Genomic DNA, 23,447 nt, shown 5'->3' on the forward strand with positions numbered 1-23,447 from the left:
AATATAGCATCGAGTTCAAAAATAACCAGTGAGTTTCGGTATTTGTCCTATTTAAAACTCGTCTCTTCTGCAGTTATATCGTGTACTAAAACTGGCGAAAATGCAAAGCTGCGATCTTCTAGGCCGATAAGATTAGGAACTACTCTTCCATTCCAGCGTAATAGTCAAGGAAGTTTGCTGCTGTAACATGGCCGAAGCAGGCGCAGTAATATCACCCAGGGCCTGAAATTAGTTCCCAGCTAGGTAACTTCCAACGAGGAACGCTCCCTGTGCATGCAGTTGGTCACATTGTTCTGCGTGATATTACTACGCCTGCTGCATCCATATTACGGCAGCAAACTTCCTTGACTATAACGCCGGAATGGGAGTGTAGTTCCTAATCTTATTGGCCTAGAAAATCGCATCTAATACCGCCGGTATTAGTACACGATATAACTGCAGAAGAGTCAAGTTTTAAATAGGACAAATATCGAAACTTGTTGGTCAACGCGATGCTATTGGTCTAATAGGATTCAATGATCTATGCTAAGCTATGCTAAAAGTGATATCGCCAGAACAGGAGAACGGCTGAATGGATTTCAAAACGGTAAAAATCAACTTATTAACTCGCGGGGAGTTGGAGAATGAGCCTATTTCCAAAAAAAGTGGAGAGTTCCTTTAAACAATCACAACCGAGGAATAAGGGTCTTTTCTTAAATAAATTCATATTTATACACTTTTTAAGCACAAATGCTTGTTTTGTCTAGCTTTGGAATGTGGATGCATACTCTGTACACTCTGGTTCAAGACAGTTAGGGCAATGCAAAAAACTTTTCGTTTTCTCCTCCAACTTCAAAATTGCTCTACATTACTGTTTTACCTTTTTTTGTAAAGTGTGTTTGATCTTCTTTGCACGTTAACTTTGTAAACTCTGGGTCGGTACTTCTGCAGCAATGTTGGACAGTTTTAAAGTTGGAGGAGAAAATGAGATGGGAGTTTTGCGACTTACCCTAGCTGTATTGAAACAAAGTGCACAGAGTACCCTTGCGCATCGCAGAGCTAAACAAGATGAGCATTTGAGGTTTTTTTTTTTTAGAAAAATAATCAATCATTTCACTAGATAAGACCCTTCTTTCTTGGCTGGGATCGTTTAGAGCCCTTTGAAGTGCATCAAACTCTGGGGCACCATAGAAGCCCACTATATGTAGAAAATTCCTGAAATGTTTTCAAGAAACATAATTTCTTTAAAACTGAAGTAAGAAAGACATAAACATCTTGGATGACAAGGGGGTGAGTAAATTATCTGTACATTTTTGTTCTAGAAATGAACTAATCCTTTAATATGAACACTCACAAAAATTTCCTGGTAGTTTACTCACGCCATCCACGATGTTAATGTCTTTCTTTCTTCAGTTGAAAAGACATTAAGGTTTTTGAGGAAAACATTCCAGGATTTTTCTCCATATAGTGGACTTCTATGGGGGCCAACAGGTTGAAGGTCCAAACTGCAGTTTCAATGCATCTTCAAAGGGCTCTACACAATCCCAGCCAAGGAATAATGGTCTTGTCTAGCAAAATGAACGGCCACTTTCCAAAAACAAATGTATGTACTTTTTAACCACAAATACTCATCTTTCACTAGCGCTGCGATGCACATCTGTGACTTCACGCATTACATAATCACCTTGGAAAGGTCAGTCGTGGTCAGTTCAAAAAGGTAAGGTAGGGCGAAAAACAATCAAAAAATTTTTTACCTTCAAAACTGTCCAACATCGTTGTTTTACCTTTTTTTTTTTTTTGAAAAAGGGCATTTGACTTTCTTTGCATGTTCACTTTGCAAATACTGGCTTCTGCCTATGCCACATGTGACCTTTCCAATGTGACTATGTAATGCACAAAGTTGAGCTACTTTTTTTTTTTTTTGAAAATGACAGACTGTTTCACTAGATAAATACCCTTATTCCTTGGCTGGGATCATGTAGAGCCCTTTGAAGCTGCATTTAAACTGCAGTTTGGAAGTTCAAACTCATTGGCTCCCTTCGAAGTCCACTATATGAGGAAAAAACTTTAATTTCTTTTCAACTGAGGAAAGAAAGACATGAACATCTTGGATGACATGGGGTGAGTAAATTTAAAAGATCAGGAAATGTTTATTCTGGAAGTGAACTAATCAATAATCAATAATTTTCTTAAAACAGTATTTTTTTTATTGCTTACTGATATTTTATTGCTTCTCATATGCTTGCCAAGACTGTATTTGTTTAATGAAAAATGAAAATTGAAATATTTTGTAACATTATAACTGTCTTTACCGTCACTTTTGATCAACAAGCAAGTATTAGTTGTACTGACCCCAAACACTAGTGTAGTTTTTTTTTTTTTTGCACTGACCCTAATGAATTCAAAATATGCAAAGATTTACAGTCCGTTCATAATGTTATGATGATTTGATTCTATATAATACATAAAGCGCCTTCAGAGTAAAGAGGGAATTGAAAGTACTATATTTTTCTCATATTAGGCTCAAAATCCTCACTTCGGTCTCACTTCCTCACTTTAATTTCTATCATCCTAAAAGCAGAAAGAATGATAATTCCATAATACTAATCAAAAAATTAAATTCAGTATTATTCCATTAAACATTCTTAGAAACTGACAAACAGTTACAGTATAACAACAAGAGTTCAATATCAGTTCACACGATAGGACATACAATATTTATTTAGGAACACAAACAATGATAAGTTAATTATCAGGTAGTCCACAAATATTGTGGGAATGGTATCAATACAGTCAAACAGGGGAAAACATACATGGAAAACCATTTGGGAACAATTGACCCCAAAAAGAAAAGCTTGATCAGAAATCGAAAAATAACTACATTTTAAAACAGCATTGCTTTTTGAAAATCATTGATTCGTCCAATAAGATATTAAACTTTTTTTTTTAGATTTGTCATTTTGTCAACAGAAAAAGCAGAGGGGTCAGAATCACAACTTGAAGTTCTCATCCTCTTTCTAAAACCAGAAACGAGACAGAATTCCCGAAAAGCGTTCATGTAGAATTCCCCCGAAAAGCAAGAAACTACAAAATATGATATACATATGAATACGTCATGCAAAGTGGCAAGTCTGCTTACAAACATGTTGTATAGTAGTCTGGTTTAATGTAGCTTTAGCGGCATGGATTTCCTCTCCTCAACTAAGAAACAACAGTCTGATAAACCAGCTCCCCCAAAACAGATTTAGCCTAAATAAAACGAGGAACCATGATTAGAAAACATCTTTCAGAATCAATTTCCAGCCCAATCGTTACAATCTTTGAGGACATCAGTGAGTTACAAAGCAAAGCATCACGGAAAATCCGGTTCGAGTTCGAAAAAAGTGTGTTCAACTAGTGAGATTCCCTGATTGGTTGAGTAGAGTCAGGTGACCAGTGAGGTACGAAAAAAGTCCCATCATCCAACGGGGAGAGAAAATGTAAGTCCGATACACAATGTTTGAGTGTGTAAGTCTCGCACACTGTACACATGAACGCTTGCATTGAATACTAGTTAGTTAAAAACCGCAAAAACAGATCGCTAATCCACATGCAACGTCAACTCTCGTCTTGCATAAAGAACACCAGATGAAAGAATAAAATGTGAGAAAAGTTGCTGCCTTAGATGCTAGACGTCCATCTTCGAGAAAATACCAGAAATAATCCGTGGGCGCAATGATCATAGTCTCGTATACGTTAAACTATTTTATTATAGAAAAAAAAACTCAGTTGCTCTCTTTCTTGCTAATACAATGTGCGCTTGTTTCTCTTATTACCTTCGTGTTGGCTTTCGCTCCTCTTCTGTAAATGTCCATGTTGCTTGGTTATTCTTGGTGTAGCTCTCTCCCCCTCCATGTTTGGTGAGTGAGAGAGAAAAACGAGTGCCCCTGACCCTCCCCTAACCCTCGCTCAGTGTAGTCCAGGCCCTCATCTCTCGGCCTCCATGGCGACGCTGGCCTTCTGTTCGGTTGCGGCTTGCTGGTTGACAGCTGAGGGCCAGCCTGGGGGCGGGTGGGCTTGTTGGGGGGAAGGCCCCTGAGTCCATAAGCCCTGCTGGTTGGGCACGGGTGGGGTCATGCCCCAGCTGACCGGAGGTGGAGGGGGTGAGGTGGCCATGCTGGGACTGCTGCTGCTGTTAAAGCTTTCCGAGGCTTTGAGTCGCGAGAACATGGTGAGCGCGTCCGGGAAGTTCGGTGGCGTTGCCGGTGTGTTGGCGGGGGTACACATCTAAAAAAAACAAACAGATGGAGAATCACAAATGTGCATATCATTTATCAAATCATTTATAATTTATCTATCACTTTTTGGGGTCAGTAAGATGTTTTTGAAAGAAACCATGACTGTATTTATTTGATTAAAAGTGTTTTCTATTTTAATATGGTAGTTTATTCCTGTGATGACAAAATTGAACTTTCAGCAGCATTACTCTGGTTTTCAGTGTCACATCTTTCTTCAGAAATCATTCTAATATGCTGATTTGGTGTTCAAAACACATTTCTTCTTTATCATCAATGTTAAAAACTGTGCGGCTTAATATTTTGGTGGAATGATACATTTTTTTTCAGAATTCTTTTATGAATTAAAAGTTAAAAAGAACAGAATTTCACAATTCTTAACTGAATTAGAGCAAAAAATATTACATTTACTGTCACTTTTTAACAATTTAATACACTACCAGTCAAAAGTTTTTGAACTGTAAGATTTTTAAGGTCTCTTCTGCTCACCAAGCCTGCTTTTATTTGATCCAAAGTATAGCAAAACGGTAACATTTCGAAATCTTTTTATTATTTAAAATAACTGTTTTCTGTTTAATTATATTTTAAAATGTAGTTTATTTATGTTCAGCATCATTACTCCAGTTTTCAGTGACAAATCATCCTTCGGAAATCATTTTAATATGCTGATTTGGTGTTCAAAACACATTTCTTCTTCATTATCAATGTTAAAAACTGTGCTGCTTAATATTTTTGTGGAATGATACATTTTTTCAGAATTCTTTTATGAATGAGAAGAATTCTGAACTGAATTAGAGCAAAAAATATTCATGTAGAATTTTTTGTTTACATTAAAAATGCATTTACCATCACTTTTTAACAATTTAATACACTACCAGTCAAAAGTTTTTGAACTGTAAGATTTTTAAATGTCTCTTCTGCTCACCAAGCCTGCATTTATTTGATCCAAAGTACAGCAAACAGTAAAAAAAAATTAATATTTTCACTAAGTAAATGTTTTCTATTTTAATATATTTAAAATTTAATTTATTTTTCTAATTTCAAAGCTGAATTTTTAGCATCATTACTCCAGTCACATGATCCTTCAGAGATCATTCTAATATTCTGATTTGCTGCTCAAAAACATTCCTGTGACACTCAAGACTGGAGTTATAATGCTGAAAATTTAGCTTTGATCACAGGAATAAATTACATTTTAAAATATATTTAAATAAAAAAAAAACAGTAAAAATAGTTAACAATATTAAATGTTTTTCTGCATTCTAGATCAAATAAATGCAGGCTTGGTGAGCAGAAGAGAATCCTTTAAAAACATCTTACTGTTCAAAAACTTTTGAATGGTAGTGTAGGTTCTTGCTGAATAAAAGCATACATTTCTTTTAAAATCTTACTGATCCCAAACTTTTAAATGGTAGTGTAGCAGTTTGTTCTTGCTCCATCTCTAAAATAGTTTTCAATGATTTCATGATTTTCCGCTGCTGTCACCAACCCCTAAAATTCATATATGTGACCCTGGACCACAAAACCAGTCTTATGTCGCTGGGGTATATTTGTAGCAATAGCCAAAAATACATTGCATGGGTCAAAATTTTTGATTTTTCTTTTATGCCAAAAATCATTAGGAAATTAAGTAAAGATCATGTTCCATGATGATTCTTTGTAAAATTCCTACTGTAAATATATCAAAATGTAATTTTTGATTAGTAATATGCATTGTTAAGAACCTAATTTGGACAACTTTAAAGGTGATTTTCTCAGTATTTTGATTTTTTTGCACCCTCAGATTCCTGATTTTCAAATAGATGTATCTCGACCAAATATTGTCCTATCATAACAAACCATACATCAATAGAAAGCTTATTTATTGAGTATTCATATGATGTATACATCTCAGTTTTGTAAAATTTAACCTTATGACTGGTTTTGTGGTCCAGGGTCACATATTTGTATCACAAAGGCCTCCTCCTATAATCCAAGCAATTTTGTCTTTTACAGATTGCAGAAGCAAAATAAGTTGCGAAAGCCATTTCAGGACGACTTTAAACACATCTTTAACATTTTATACCTCATGACAAAAATTTACTTCTACCAAGTTGTCCCAGCAGATCATTCCGACATTCCCTCCCTTCCTTCGCATTCTTTCTGCCTGTTGATTGGTGCTCTTCTAACAGTTTAACTTCCTGTTTCTCATCTCTGCCCTGGCATCACCCGCTCTGCCTTCCTCTGTGTGCCGTTCAGCGACTCCATTACTTCTGTGACCTCCCCATTGTCCTCTCTGAACCCGCTGTCCTCTGTCCACAGCGCATTTACAAAGGTACACAATAGGCCTCACGAGAGCACCCTCGCCATCCTGCGATGTTTTCGGCGGCAGGACAACATCACCAAAAATAAACAACATTACAAAGGTCGGCACAAATCTGCACAAGGCAGCAATCTGTTAAGACTAAAATCTAGAGATTTGTCAATGAAAGCTAAATGAACGGGATACTTCCTGGTGTGCCCTTGCACAGGTATGAGAAACATGTCCATATTGTCTTACTGCAGCAATCACATCGGCATCGGCATCCGCGTCCCATCCTGTCAGCAACCTTGAATACTGCCGCCTGCAGTTTTTATTGACCCACCCGTAAGGATATCTCTCTAAAAACCACCACAATCACCCCATTGTGGCCGGTCAAAACTCTCAAATGGACCTCCATGTCCCTAGATGCCTTTAATTCACAAGAGTGTTTACAACAGGAAATCTGAGGGATTAAAAAAAGCTATGAAGCTGTTACACAGGCTTCAAATGGCAATGAGGAGGGGGAAAAAAAGCCCTTCGGTTTGGGTGAGTCGCACAAAATGGCATCCAGCAATACATCAGCCGGCTGGACAGCTGCTGCAGATGTGGAGAAGACGGTCAGTGGCTTAACACAGCATCTGCAGATCTTCTATAATTCAGAAACATCGACAAAGCGTGCTTCAAGAGGTGCGGTGTACATAACAAACATGCTCCGGCCAACAGCTGGGTTGCTATGGAAATATTTTGGTTGTGAGGACAGATCTGTTGATGAGAAATGAGGTCAGAGTTGGCGTAGAAAAACAAAACCTGCGGTGCACAACCCAGTCCACTTTGTTATACTTCATTTTTGTTTGTTACATTTGATTTACTTGGAAACCCAGTGGTGAATCACACTGTATTTATCTCTTTTGGAACACCGTTAAAGCTGAAGTGTGCAATTTTTGCACCAGCATCACCACAGAACTTCAATATAAATACATCTCCTATCTTCCATTGGTGGTTCAAAACGAAAACCCAGCCCCAAACTCACACCATTGGATGAACCAAAGTCACCTCTGGTCAGGATTCTTAAACAAAGAATGTTTAGATTGTGCTACACACTGTAAAGGAGGTAAAATAGGACACAATGCATAACTGTGTTAATATGAAGAAATTTTCCACATTAATTTTTCACAGATGTTTTACCCATATTTCACGCATTACGTCATGTTGATTCTTTTTCTGAGTGTACAAAACCACAGTGTTTATATTTTTAAAACCTACAAATGGCTTACTTATATTTGTTTATTCATATTAAATTAAAATCAAAGAAAGTACGAAGAAGAAAAAAAAAAACATTTCAACTTGTCCCCACATGCTTTTGAGTCGTTCCAAGACCAATAGAGTATGGCAGTGCCAACTCTCTTTCAGCTGCCTTGGTTCCGGAAGTATTTTTCCCACAGGGATTTTTTAAAAGAAGTCTATAACCAAAAGCCATGAACCATGCCAACCTGCTACAAGGTAAACCACACTTTACAAACATTGACTTGAGCAGAAAAGTATTTGAAAGGCTGAAAAAGCAAAGGTACTAGACTTTAAAGGGGTCATCGGATGCTAAATTCACTTTTACATGTTGTTTGAACATAATTGTGTGTTGGCAGTGTGTGTACACATCCACCCTATAATGATAAAAATCCAGCCAGCGCCTTTTTTTTTTTTAAATCTCTATAAATCATAACCCCTTTTTCAAATCAAGCCATTCTCAGATTCTTGGCTGTGTGGCGTCTCACATACCCAGGCCGCTCCCACGATTGTTGACTGACAATGGTGTTTTACCTTAGACCCGCCCTGAGTGAGCTGTAAACTGTAAATGCCATTGTTTCGATGCCAGAGCAGGGAAAGACAAGAATGTCTCCTAAGCGATTAAGGTGTTTCGTTTAGTGCTGGGCGATATGACGATATATATCGTGGGGACGATAGAAAAGTGTCTATCGTCCTATTTCTCTTCTATCGTTTCTATCGTCTCGTCTCTAACCTAATTTGATCAATTACTAAAGAAAATATTGCATTAAATAGGCTATGACAAATGTATGATAGTGTCTTGTTGGTGTGCAATGCATACTCTACCCTATAAGTGATAATCAAGAATAAAAACGAACTTTTTCACAAAGAAACTCCGTCTTGTGCGACGTGACGCTTTACGTTGTTGCGAGTGCGACATGCTTTAACTCGTGAGTGCTTAGCCTAAAGATGGAGACGCAAGAGGTTGAAGATGAATGCCCGGAGTCGCAACAACAAACTGAAACTAGTACGCAGGCAGCAGACAAGAAGTACTTTTACCGACACGTGGGTACGTCAGTGATTTTGTTGCATTTTGGCTTCAAGAGCTCCGACACGGAGCAGAAGACAGTCATGTGCAAACTCTGCCAAAAGACTGTTTCCGCGCCCGACGCTGACGCCTGTTTCACACATACTTCGTCTGCAGTGCGTATGCGTTGCGTATTTTTTCCGCACCCATGTTAACGGATCAGATCGTTCACACTGCACGCGGTTGCTGTCCGGTAGTACGTTCCAGAAGCGGTGCTTTTGCAGCAGTGGAGCGATCCTTTCGGCACAGAGTCTGTTTTTGCTGCGCTGCATGCGCTGGATTAAAGTGACAGCGCATTGTTCGCTGTAAAAATGAACATGGATTGACACGGAAATGTACCATAAATGCATATAAATGCAGTCTACTGTGTTTCACAGTCAACACGTGGCTTTTTGGCTAGGTTTAAAATAGTGCAGTTTTAAATAAACAAGGCAACATAATAGATGCACTTGTCCAGGTAGAGAAGTTCTTTAAAGTATGTTTTTTAATAAAGATTTAATACGAAAGAAAGGCACAGGGAGCCGACTGCTTGTCTGTGGTAAGTTTTAATTTAAAATATTTGTGATGGCCCAATTTCAATATAAAAAGGAAGCTATGCTGTGTTTAAATGTGTTGCAACTTGCTTGAGCAACTTAATATACAAATCTAGAAGTCAAGTGCATTGAATAATAGCCTACGTTGTTTATAATACGTTGAGTTTAAACGTGAATATGTCAAGTATTATTGTATTAGTGTACTGTGATAAAAGAGTATCCCAATGCTGAAAAAGCACGTTTGGATTTGAAATTAAAATAACGGATAAATGGTGTGTTTGTGGTAAACACCCGCGGATCAGGAACGGACTGCAAACGCGTTCTGTGTGAAAGCAAAACGAGTCCGTGCTGCCTCTGCACCGCATACGCAACGCACACGGACTGCAGACGGAGTATGTGTGAAACAGGCGTGATACTTTTTTATAATTGAGTGCTTTTCTGCTCAGAAACTTGAAATGGCTGTGCATTTTAATAAAAAAAATAGTTTATTTTGATAATACTATTTAACTATGATGTGGATAAAAAATGTGAAGGCTACTGTAGCTCTACCTCCACCACACCTGTTGTCATTTGATACATTTATATTGCTGCGCTAAAATGTATTTTTCTCATTTGTGACAGTTCAGTTAAATGCCACTTCAAATAACGAATAAAAATAATGTTGCAAAAAAATTATGTAATGATATTTTTGTCAAACTTTTCAGAGAATAACTGAAAACGTACTTTATTTTGGTATATCGTGATATATATCGTTATCGTGATATAAAATAATCCATATCGTGATACATGATTTTTCCATATCGCCCAGCACTAGTTTCGTTATTGGATGTAATAATGAACATAGCAGTCGTTGTTTACTTCCGACATCTGAGCCTCTGAAGACGCAGAGGATTACTTTTGTTTTTTAAGGGGAATGCGTCCCCCAATCTGCCTAAATGCGTCTATGTTCATGCGAATCATTCGTGAGGCAGCTTTACCTACAGAATAAGTGAGAATAAAAGTTTATGAATTTTTGCAAATTGCTCTTCCTAATAATGTGCTATTTGGCAAGTTCCACAACTAAATGTGGCTAAAGTTTACAGTCTCTCAGAGAACTGCTCGTCATCCGATGGAATAGAGGGGCAGGATGAGCAGAGCTCATTAGCATTTAAAGGGACATGCACCAAGATGGGTCGCTGTGAACAGAGCTGTTTTTGACCAGGTAAAAAAAAGGTGTTGTTTTATACTACCATTGAGAAATTTTAACCTAAGTATGTTGTAGACTTTTCATTAAGACTTTTCATTGAGAGCTTTCTGACTATGCATAGACAGCAACGCAACTACGACGTTGAAGGGCCAGAAAGGTAGTAAGGACATCATTAAAATAGTCAATGTGACATCAGTGGTTCAACCGTAATGTTCTGAAAGCTACAATATTTTTTTTTTGTGCACAAAGAAAACAAAAATTCTATTTTGTTCACTTTCACATCAGTCTCTGCCACGTTTTAACAAGTGGTACTGATTGACACAGAAGAGAAGAAACTGATTAAAGATGTTATTTTCTTTTCTTTGTGCACAAAAGTATTCTCGTACCTTTAAGTCAAGTCAAGTCACCTTTATTTATATAGCGCTTTTAACAATACAGATTGTGTCAAAGCAACTGCACAGTATTTAAACAGAACAATAGTGTGCAAGTAACGCATTATTGTAAATAATCAATTTTCAGTTAAAAGGCAGTTCATCAATGAATTCAGTGATATCATCATCAGTTGAGTTCAAAAAGTATACGATATCGCTGGAAAGTGAACCTTTAGAAAATTAAGGTTGAACCACTGCCATCACATGGACTATTTTATCCATGTCCTACCTTTCTGGCCCTTGAAGTTGGTAATTACATTGCTTTCTAGGGTCAGAAAGCTCATGGATTTCATAAAAAAAAAAAGAATTTGTGTTCCAAAGACGAATGAAGGTCTTACGGGTTTGGAACCACATGAGTGTGAGTAATTAATGACAGAATTTCATTTTTGGGCTATTTTTTAAATCTCTTTAAGCACTGCAAATGGCAAAGTTGAATTAAAAAACGATGGAGAAATAATTTAAAAAATATCTAATAATGGTTGTTGTTCCGAAGACATTACCAAAGGTCCAGATTAAATGTGGGACTTGGAAACAAACATCTTATTGTGACTTCAAAATGGACATCCTTTTATGTCCATTTCCAACTAGAACCACAGCAAAAACATGTTTTAAACACATGAAAGTAAAACCAGCATGTTTGGTTTTGAGAGCAAATTGAAGCATCAACCTTGTTCCGCTTTACTATTGTTTAAAGAGCCAGACTGTTACAATCCACAAACAAGCAGTTTCTGGATTAGAACTCTCCTCTATTGGAAACAGCTAGAAATATATAACATAAAAGAAAGGAAAGCTTTCAAATTCCTTTGAACTAAAACAGTAATGCAATCACCCCTTCATGCTTACACTGTAGCTTAGAAGTTCTAGAACAACCACTGTTTTGCATCCTTCACATCCATGTCTACATTACTCCAGGCTGGAATTATGGAAAGTGAACACACTGTGGCAGATGGTGCATGAAATATAATGATAAGGTTTGTAATGAGATAATTGACGGTTCACTGCAGTGTTTCATTGTAACACAAAACTGTACAACACTGCCTGATCTGCTGTACGCATATCTGTGAGTCTCAGAGAGAAAGAGAGATGCTAGGAGGCGTCGTCAAGCAGGCAGACAATGCCTTTAGGAGGTGCTTTGATTTTTAGAACAGTAATTTGTAATCACATACTGCAGAGACGCAGAGGTTTTTCTCAGCTCTGCACTCTACCGAGTATGTCTGTATGTTTACACATATGTGAGCAAATGATCTCTCAGTTCAAGGCTTGATTATTAACCTAAGTGTAACACAGCACAGAGGGATTTCAGAGCAAAACAATAAGCACGCATTGTCTAAAAAAAGGTTGATTTTCCCAATGAAAACAAGATTTGATTCATACTTAGATGTTTAAATCAAGGACACGACTCTACAGCTAATATTGGCTGCAGTTTCCTCTGCCAAGCGATTGTGCAGTGATCGTAAACCAGCAAAAGCTGTTCAATCAGAGTAGTTTAAATGCCGTCCAACTGAAATACATCTTGGAGAGTTATGACATTTGTTGTCCAAGAGCATTTTTAAAGTCATAATGAAACGGAAGCAGCAACAGATCTTTTCTCCTATATAAAATAAAAAAAATGTAGACTTGACTTCTATACATCTGGGACTTGAATCTATACACATCACTTGATTGATCATGAGGTGTTGGCATTGCATTTAAAAAGAGATTGGAGGGGTAGGGTTAAAGGGGACATCAGGTGCCTGTTTTTTTTTCCAAATTGGTATGATTCTTTGGGGTCTTCATGAACATATTTTGGTTAAAATTCCTCAATGGGCATGTAAAATAACACCCTTTTTACTTTGTCAAAAGCAGCTCTGTTTACAGCGACCCGTTTCAGTGCATGGCTCTTTAAATGATAATGAGATTCTGCTCACTACACCCCTTTCTTCTGTGGAGCGTGTCGACACAAGACACGTAAATTGCTGCTGGCTTGGAGGTGGTCTTATTCAAGTAGCTACACTGTAAATAGTTTTCACCAGATTTAACTTAAAAATCTAAGTTCAGCAGCTGTCTTAATTTAAGTTAAATCAGCTTAAAACTACAAGCCATTTTAACTTATTACAATAAAAATTAGTTGATTTAACTTGTGAGTTTAAATGACTTAAGTTGATTTAACTTAACATTTTAAGGCAGCTGCTAAACTTAAGTTTTTGTGAACTGGTGAAATTTTTTTACAGTGTAGCTATCAATGTAGATGGCCTATAACAAACTGGCTCGGTGTTTTCTTTTTAGCTTTTCTGAGCTTGCAGACACTAAACTAAATGCAAAAAAAAAAAGCTAAAAAAGTGAAATTTTCATTAGATGTTCCCTTTAAATGGACTAAATGATTGGAGAAATCCTGCGTACGTCACCAGAAAAGGTTTTACCGCAAGATCCAATTATGACATTTTGATTAAACATTACAAGTTCAAAAAAAAGAACGAAGAGCTGTCAGTTTATTGCGTTAACTTAGTTAGTTGTTATATATTTAATATTTTATCGCCGTTAATGCGCTGGCCCCGCCCCCATACCTGTACATCATCTTATATTTCATATAGTTGACTGTTGACAAATGCAGTTATGCCCTACAAATTTGTATATATTGGTGCAAAAAATGCCCCTGTATGTGTTTTGTCTCATATTTATATATTTCACATATCACACAATATCACAAGGGCAGCAAAAGCAATATGACATGAGTGCTGATTTTATCCTGATCTTTAACAAGCTTAAATGTGACTTTATACAACAGTTCAGTAAAAAAGATGTTGATATTGTTATATTTTAAACACAATATTATGTGTTTTTGTTCAATTTTGCAGAGATCAAATTAACGCAAAATTGTTGTGCGTCTCCGAGCAACACAGCAGTGTTTTAGTGTCTGAATGAATCTGTGTTTTGAACGAATCGTGTGAACCAATGATTCAAAAAGAGCCATTTACTTCATTCCCAAATAAATCAGCCATTTGAACAAATCGAATGAATAAATTAATGACTTAAAAAGACATTTACCGCCACCTGCTGGCAGATTTAGTTTATTATTTAGAGTATCATTTTATATATATATATATAAAAAAAACTAAATTCATAAGTAAATCATCTGAAAGCTGAATAAATAAGCTTTCTATTGATGTATGGTTTGCAATATTTGGCCTAGATACAACTATTTGTAAATCTGGAATCTCAGGGTGCAAAAGAAATCAAAATATTGAGAAAATTGCTTTTAAAGTTGTCCAAATGAAGTTCTTAGCAATGCTTATTACTAATCAAAAATTAGGTTTGGATATATTTACGGTAGAAAATTGACAAAATATCTTCATGGAACATGATCTTTACTTTGGCATAAAAGAATAATCTATAATTTTGACCTATACAATGTATACAATGTTGTTGGCTATTGCTATAAATATACTTTATATATGTTACTTAAGACTGGTTTTGTGGTCACATGATATATACTATAAAAACTATAAAAACAGCAATTACTATATTATTATTATATTATTAGTGTGCACTGCATATTGCCTACCACTTTAAATGCTCCAGATCTTTAAAGCTGAGTGGATTCTGAATGCCTGTCAATGTTTTTATCGTGCATCAGCTGGAAAAACATTTGCAAATTGGTTCCAACAATATAATTTTTCTGTGCCATTAACATTATAGCTGTGGTGTAAACATACCGCTCATATAATTAGAATGATTATTAATAGTTATAGTTATCATCTTTGGTGTGAATGGGCATTAAATACTGTAAAATACCACATGTATTTTTAATTATATGTCAGACATCGTATTAATAACTGAAGCTATAATTGGTTGAATTAAACATTTCTCATTCTATTGTTCACTTACCTCATAAGCTAATGATTAGACTACTAGCTGCTACCTTGGCATTCCACTTGCCAATCACATTTAGTCATTTAGCATACAATTGCATTCAACGTGACTTAAACACAAGCAATTTATTCATTCATTCTGAGTATGTCAGCATACAAATCTAGCTTAAAGAAGAAGGAAGTGGTTTTGACTCTAGTTGTGATTTCAGTTAAATACTCACAAATTAGCCTGCTATCCTAGTCTTGCTAGGCTATTTTGATTATCTAGATGAATATTATGGTATGTTTTTTTAAAACAGACATTACAAACAGCTAACTTTGGAGTTTGGATTCTGTAGGCAGTTAAAATCATCTACCAACAGGGGCAATCTAGGCCTTGCTAATCAGTTAAACCAGTTAAAATAATAACTTGGTTTAAAGGAGTCATGTGACATGATTTCATGTTTTCCTTTGTTTTAGATTGTTAAAAGCTGTTAGTGCATATATAAAGATCTGTAAAGTCACATAAGTTAAAGTCTCAAACCCAAAAAGATCCTTAAAAAAATACAACAAATCTACGTCACTGTGTGGAAAATTTTGCTTAAATCCGCCCAAATGTATACGCAAAGTTTTGTTGCAAAAACTACTTTGTTTGGCCTTTCAAAAAAAGGACACAACTAGAAATCAGTGGTAAAGTTGTATTTACAACTAGTGTTGTTTTTGGCGGCCGATTTTAATTTTAGTTTTAGTCTAGTCTTTGTGTGAAGCTGTCATTTTAGTTTTTATTAGTTTTAGTCACGTTCATATTCTTTTTAGTCTAGTCAAGTTTTAGTCGACTAAAAGTCTGAGCATTTTAGTCTTATTTTAGTCAGAATTACCCATGACTATTTTCGTCTAGTTTTAGTCGACGAAAACTGATGACATTTTAGTCTAGTTTTAGTCGACGAAAACTGCATGATATTTAGTCAATTTTTTGTCAATGAAAATTGTATTTTAGTCTATTTTTAGTAATGCAATTTTATTTAACCCAGTCAAAATAGTATAAGTAGAAGTATAGACGAAACCAATGTTTTCTTTTAGCCAAACCCATTTCAACCTTACCTTATAAGCTCAAGAATACATCCATTCCAGACATGGAAGATGCTCTAATTTGAAATTACAACATTTATTTTACCTACCAAACATGTTAGAAGTACACACACATAAATTGAAATAAAATAAATACTGACTGCTTCGTATTCTGATTCAAATAACACGAACCCCTTGCACAGGATTCAAGTGTCATTCACTTCTTTATTAAGAATAAATCATAATACGAATAAATATGTACGTGTAGTTTTGTGCATGTTCATTTTCTAGTAATTCCCGCTTCAAAAGCACTTCTAATAATATTAGTCAATTTAACAATATCCTTAATTTATTTGATCCTCTATGGCTGCACAAATCATGCTTGTACTTTTATAAGTTTATTTACCAATTAATTCATTTGTGTAAGTAAAATATTTCTTATGGTTTTCGTAGCACACATTGATTCATTTTATGAAACTGTCCAAAAATCGCTTTGACATCTGAGACGCAAAAGAAACTTTTTCCACCTTTGACCACAAGATGTCATTAGTGTGCAACGTGTTGAAAAGCTTCGAGTAATGAAGCTTTTTAGATCCAGTTGAGGGGAACGCTTTGGTGCTGGAAAGCTTAATTTTCCCATCACTACTAAAAAGTATGAAAAAATTTATGAGTTGTTTCTTCTTTTTCTCCCAAAGACGAACCTTTCTCTGTGTCAAACCTAACTTTGTTTGTAGCCGCGAGTGTGGCTTGAGAAAGTGACGTCGCCTGTGGTTTAGGCTAGAAGGGATAAGGCTCTGGCTACTGGGCATGCGCACATCAATCTAACGTTATAACATTTCGTTTCGTCTCGTTTTCGTCGCCGAAAATGAAGAGACATTTTAGCATAGTTTTTATTTTGTAAACCACATTTAGTCTCGTTTTTATTCGTCAACGATATTGCATTATACATTTTGTTATAGTCATCGTCACATGACCAGCATTTTCGTTTCGTTTCGTCTCGTTTACGTCATGTGATAAAGGTTCGTTGACGACCATATTTAGTCATAATTTTCGTTGACGAAAGCAACACTATTTACAACACTGTTTTCCAAAACAGTACAACTCAAATATTCGAGTGTGTACAGCGCAATTTATGGAGGACTGTTTCCTGAACCTGGGAGAGTAGCCTACAATGCCGGCTGTGAACAAAGGCTGTTTCTAAAAAGTGGGGCAATTGCAACTTTGCAAGGACAGTCTCATCGTTTATAATGGGTGTCAGTTTTGCTTTGGAAGCTGATATTCCACATATGGTAATTGGCATAACATTTCTGTCACACGCTTGAGGGATTCGGCCATTCACAATGCACGGGATAACTAGCCAATCAGAGCACTTTTCAGAGCACTTTTTAGAACAATGAGCTTTGTAAAAATCAACATGCTTCGGAAAGGCGGGGCAGAGAGGAGCAACAATAATTTAAAGGAGTAGTTCGCTTCCAGAACCAAAATGTACAGATTACATACTCACCCCCTTGTCATCTAAGATGTTCATGTCCTTCTTTCTTCAGTCGTAAAGAAATCGTTTTTTGAGGAAAACATTTCAGAATTTTTCTCCATATAGTGGACTTCTATGGTGCCCCAGAGTTTGAACTTCCAAAATGCAGTTTAAATGCAGCTTCAAAGGGCTCTAAACTATTCCAGCCGAGGAAGAAGGGTCAGAAGGGTTAGTTATTTTTATTAATTTTGAAGTTGGAGGAGGAAATGAGATGGGAGTTTTTCAACATACCCTGACTGTCATGAATACACAGAGTTTACGCAGAGCTAGACAAGACGAGCGTTTGAGGTAAAAAGTATATAAACTCTAAATATTTTAATAAAATAACTGATCGTTTTGCTACATAAGACCCTTCTTCCTTGGCTGGGATTGTTTAGAGCCCTTTGAAGCTGCATTTTGGAAGTTTGGAAGGCACCATAGAAGTCCACTATATGGAGAAAAATCCTGAAATGTTTTCCTCTAAAAACATAATTGTCATTTGGCACCTTTAATACATGTGCATTGCACAGTACTTCTTGTACATCTGTGATTCACACTAACTACATGGCATGCCGGGAAGCGTTGCTTGTAAATGCGGTTTACTCTTTCTGGCACCGACCTTGGCATCAACTCAAGGCCAAATACTCAAATATAATCATTGTTTCAGAGTGAAATTCTTTGTATACACTGCCTTTGATTAGACATTCCATTGTTTCCTAACTCAGCCTGTATTTTGTCTTTATAATGTTTCACACTGATTGTCCCACTTACCTAATTCACAGCCTTGACAAGAGAGAACATCTGCTTGTTTTATAGGCTACATGTCTGTAAGGCCATCAAGATAAGACACTTCACTCCTTAATCCCTTTACTCAAACTGTCAGTTAACTGCGATAAAGTCCTGTCATCACTCTAACCTCTTCCCACCTCTGTCTGTAAGGTGCAGGAAACTCAGTGGTATCTGAGAATTAAAATTTTGCCAACTTACTTAGGTCACACCCAGGAAGAAACCACAGTTAAAGTTACGAGAACTTGTACCCCTCCCTCTCAGCCCCAATGCCAGGAAAAGAGCCTTTTCTACTCTTTGTGTGTTAAATCCTGTTTTAATTACCGTACTTTAACCAGAGGATAACTGGCCATCTTACTAAGGCTTTTCTCTTTTCTTTGGAGGTGACTGTGTGGTCTGAGATTAACTGGACAGGATACAAGAATTCCTTGGGACAAGGGTTTCTCAAAATGTGGAAATTTTGCTCTGTAAAGGCCATTATTCTTTGGTAATGAAACATAAGTTTGATTTCTAATCATTTATAGACATCTATAGAAGAGATGTATATCCTAGTTTAATAACTGATGACCAAAAATCACATCATGTTTTACAAAAGTACTGTAATATAAATAGCCAATAATTCAAAACTAAGGAGAGAAAATGTAATTTTTTAAGACTCTGCAATTGGAAAAAAAAAAAGACTAAATAGATGCATCCCCCTGCAATGTCACAGTAGTTTCCAATCTGCTGTGATAAAAATGTCTTTGAAAAGACAAAATCCAGAACATTCATTCTTTTTTTATCCTATTTTGTAATTACACTGAAAGGGAGCAACTTCAGTGTGAATGAATTTAAGTATGAATGGCTTTTTTCAGTTTCAGAACCCAGATTTCATTATAAAATTCAAAATTAAGTTCAAAAGAGCCTTTTCTGTTAGAACTTTCTGTTTGAGTATATTCAGCTCAGGCTGTGAGTTATGAGCTAATGCGGGCAGCAATTATAGGACTACAGCATCAGGGTCACTCTAGGAGACAAACATCTAACATTACATCTGTCCAGAGCATGATCTCAGCCATTGACGATCTGCCTATTCACAACAATTATTTTCCAATAATTTACCTTTAATAGTAATATGAACAGCAGCTCATACAGATGTTAGGAGTCAGGGAGGCCTGAACATGTGGCATACCTAATTAAGGCTGTGATGTTGTGCTTTAAAAATAAATTATAAAGGAATACTTCAACCGAAAATAAACATTCTACTCATTTCCATGTTGAGGAAATGATTTTATGATCAAAGACTACAGTCACCATCAGTGATTCTTTACTAACAGCCAACAGATTCTGAAATCTGTTTGCTTAGGAACCCTCCAAACAAAACTATACACCAAATAAACATAAAAGAACACTCTGTGATGTAAACCCACACAAGTCTGCAGATTTCTTTTTCATGCACTTATGACTTCACTGTCAAATGGAATAAGTGGGCTAGCGCAGGGGAAATTGTGGTGCAAACTCAATTACGACTGCATAACTAATAACATTAGTAAGTGTTGGCAGCCATGCAAAAAAAACAACAACACACCTATGCTTCCTGTGCTTTCACCTGGAATTATTTAAACAGCAATGCAGTGGGCAAACTATCCTGTGTTCAGAGATAAACAATGATCCATAATTAATCTTTTGCTTCTCCCAAACCCTTACGCCCTGTAAATCCACATCAATAAACCTCAAACAGACACAAACATGTGGTGAACTGCAATCTGAAATATTGCACAACTGATGTATTACTAAACATTTACGAAAGCCAAGTTTCAATTACACTATCAGTAAAAAGTTTTTGGACAGTAAGATTTTTAATGTTTTTAAGTCTCTTCTGCTCACCAAGCCTGCATTTATTTGATCAAAAATACAGCAAAAGCTGTATTATATAAAATAACTGCTTTCTATTTTAATATATTTTAAAATGTAATTTATCTTCAGTGCCACATGATCCTTCAGAAATAATTCTAATATGCTGATTGTCTGTTCAAGAAACATTTATTATTATTATCAATATTTTTAAAAAGTTGAGTCATTTTTTTCAGGATGCAAAGATCAACATTTATCTGAAATGAAAAGTTTTTGTAACATTATACACTATACCATTCAAAAACTTGGAGTTGGGAAAAAAAATTATAGAAATTAATACTTTTATTTAGCAAGGATGGATGCTTTAAATTGATGAAAAGAGATGATAAAGACATTTATAATGTTACAAAAAAATCTACTTAGCTATTTTCAACATAATAATAAATGTTTTTTGAGCAGTATTTTAAAATGATTTCTGAAGGATCATGTGACTGAAATAATGATGTAAAAAATTCAGCTTTGAAATCACAGGAATAAATTAAATTTTTTTTTTAAATGTATTCAAATAGAAAACAGTTATTTAAATACTAAACATATTTAAAAATTGTACTGTTTTTGCTATTTTGGATCAAATAAATGCAGGCTTGGTTAGCAGAAGAGACTACTTTAAAAACATGAAAAATCTTACCGTCCAAACATTTCTGACTGGTATAGTGTAAATCAAAAAGGTAAATCACTCTGCTTTATCAAAAACTGAATTTGCACAGTTTTGACATTTTTCTAGTCCTTTATGACTGATACAATTTTTTTTTTTAATTATTCAGATTCAGACAGATTCACTAATGAATCATTTTGATCATTTTGTGAAACTGTTCGAAGGATTCATTGAAAATACCTGACTCCAAAGAATAAATCACCCACAAATCACAACAGCATTACCTACGAGATTAAATATAATTGATAACTGTAAAAACTAGTCACTATTTCTTCACTATAGAAATTACCATCACTTCCACAATTTTCATGAGTTTTCAGGTCAGAATAACAGAATTTCAATAGTTTACAATAACTTCACAATTTGTTAATATTAATTTACTACATTAGCTAACATAAATAAATGAAAAAAATATATAACAACAAGCATTTATTAATCTTAAAAATGAATGTTAATTTCATGCTTTACTAATACAAAAGTTGTGTCTGTTAACATTATTACTGCACCTGAGGTATCATGAACTAAGCAATAAACTGTAGTATTTATTAAACAATGCTATCAAAGATTAGGCCTATTAAACACTGTAACAAATGAATTGCTATTTGTTAGTTATAGTTAATCCAATAACTAATGGGATCTTACTATAAAGTGTGACTGATATACCTAATATTTACAGGTTTTACATAAAAGTGCAAAACAAAAGTGACAGTGAGATATTCCAGAACTCCATCCTCATGATGCAGATAGCATATATCTTTTTCATCAATAAATTAAACACTAGTCCTAGTCAATAAAACACTTGTTTATTGCCTGACCGATGATGTCCCACATTTCGTGATACAACCTTGCGGCCATTATTTCATTTCATTTATACTGCAACACTGAAATACTGCCTACCTCGGCACACTACAGTAATAACAGTGAACATAACGCCTGTGTGTGTGTTTATTTCTGGAAGCCCCGTCTCTCCGCAACATGGCCGACACTATGGCTACAGCTTTACATTGTTATTGTTTCAGCCACGATGTATACGGAGCACGTACAGTCACATAACAGACACGTGTAATAGAAAAAAAAATACATTTAATAAACAAACAGAGATGACGGCTTTCATACTCACCATTTGATGATGGTGACCGTAAGGGATATTTGTCTCTTGAAAGAAGGCACTAAGGGCTGTCTGTGAGTGAGAGATCATAACATTGAGCATTATTAAATCACATGCTGACTGTATAATAATACTTAAACATATTCATATCTCGCTAGACAGGAAAACTGTCGGAGTTTCACTTATTTGAGCTGAGAATGGCTGCAGGATTTAGGCTGATCTAAATGAAAAACGAAAGCACAACATTGTATCAGTGTTGGATAACAACATTGTATCTGTCAGCGGTCATCTTCATTGCATAATAGCATGGGAAGCTAGTACAGTGTGTCATGGGGAAGGATTATAGTATTTAATCTGGAGTAAACTCTAATTGGATAGTAGCCTGTCTCTGTTGAGCTTTTTGCAATTGTTATACTATAGATGCATTCAAGTGGGGTTTAATTCCAAAATAAAGCACATGCAAAAGCATTAATAGATTTTAAATGCCCAACGAGGAAACTAAAACACGTTTAGGTCTTAGTTATTAGTCATTATTAGGAATGGCAACCAGACACGCGATAGAGTATGCAATGCATCACATAAACAATGCACTGGCGTAGGCATGCATAGTGTGCTCTCCGCTGCGCTTACCTCAAACTGCCAATGTGCCGCTTGCAAAAGCTGTTTCGCCTGGTCTGCGGCACATCCAGCTGTCAGGACGAACTGGTTTATCATAACTTGATGTTTGAGTTCATCCATATTCGCTGGTGTTTATTTCCGAGCCACGAACAGTAGTGTTTTACCCGGGACTGGATTTTTGAAATTTAGTCTCCGCTTTTCTCTTTCAGTCGTCCACCATTACAGCCGGTTGAGCAAACACAAATATTTACTGTAGGAGCGCTGGTGTAAGGAGCGCCAGATGATTGACAGCGCGAATCAGCCAATCAGAGCGGGGCGGAGGTCATGGGAATTGTATGCGTCGGGATTCCACGTTTGTTGTGTTTCTGATGACACTGCATTAGTTTGACGTACACGTTGAAGCGCTTGAGATAGGCGTTGACGATTCTGCTTATACAATGTGATAATATCCATTCATAAACAAAGACAAGCCATATAGAAACGACGCGACAAGGATAAGAGAGCGTGTTTAAGTTGCTCTTTAAACACCGAAACTACATATCCCGTCATGCAACGCTTTGTTTGTTAAGTTCTAGAAGGCAGAATTTATGAATGACGGTCGCTCCCGTCCAATTCCCATTCGAGCTATGCCACTACCTTCCCAAATATGGTAAACAAATCTTCCAACACTAATTAAATCACTAGCATTTTAACAGAAGACCCCCTGATGTACTTTAGCGCAGTCCTTTGTAGTGGTAATGGTAAGCATATGACGACAAGTTTTATATGACGTTGCTTTTAGTTTTCATAACAGTGCGTGACTGCGCTTAGTAAAATAATATGCTTTGACTACACTACACACACACACACACACACACAAAAAAAACGCGCATCAAATCTTAAACACACGGAATAAACAATATATATTTATTTAATCGTGCTCGATCCATATATTTTATTAGTTTTAGTGTTCAA

General features: G+C 36.0%; 1 protein-coding gene across 1 annotated transcript; it reads right to left on the reverse strand.

Moving 5' to 3' along the window:
- Positions 1-2,673: 2,673 nt before the first annotated feature.
- ubald1a (UBA-like domain containing 1a) lies at positions 2,674-22,725 on the reverse strand. Its single transcript, XM_073828431.1, has 3 exons — positions 22,506-22,725; positions 21,888-21,947; positions 2,674-4,245 (listed from the first exon to the last, which is right to left on the reverse strand). Exons 1-3 carry the CDS (start codon positions 22,611-22,613, stop codon positions 3,946-3,948), a joined length of 468 nt encoding a protein of 155 aa, XP_073684532.1. The 5' UTR covers positions 22,614-22,725; the 3' UTR covers positions 2,674-3,945.
- Between the last annotated feature and the right edge of the window lie 722 nt (positions 22,726-23,447).

This window comes from Garra rufa, chromosome 22 (genome assembly GCF_049309525.1).
Source record: "Garra rufa chromosome 22, GarRuf1.0, whole genome shotgun sequence".
NCBI lineage: Eukaryota > Metazoa > Chordata > Actinopteri > Cypriniformes > Cyprinidae > Garra > Garra rufa.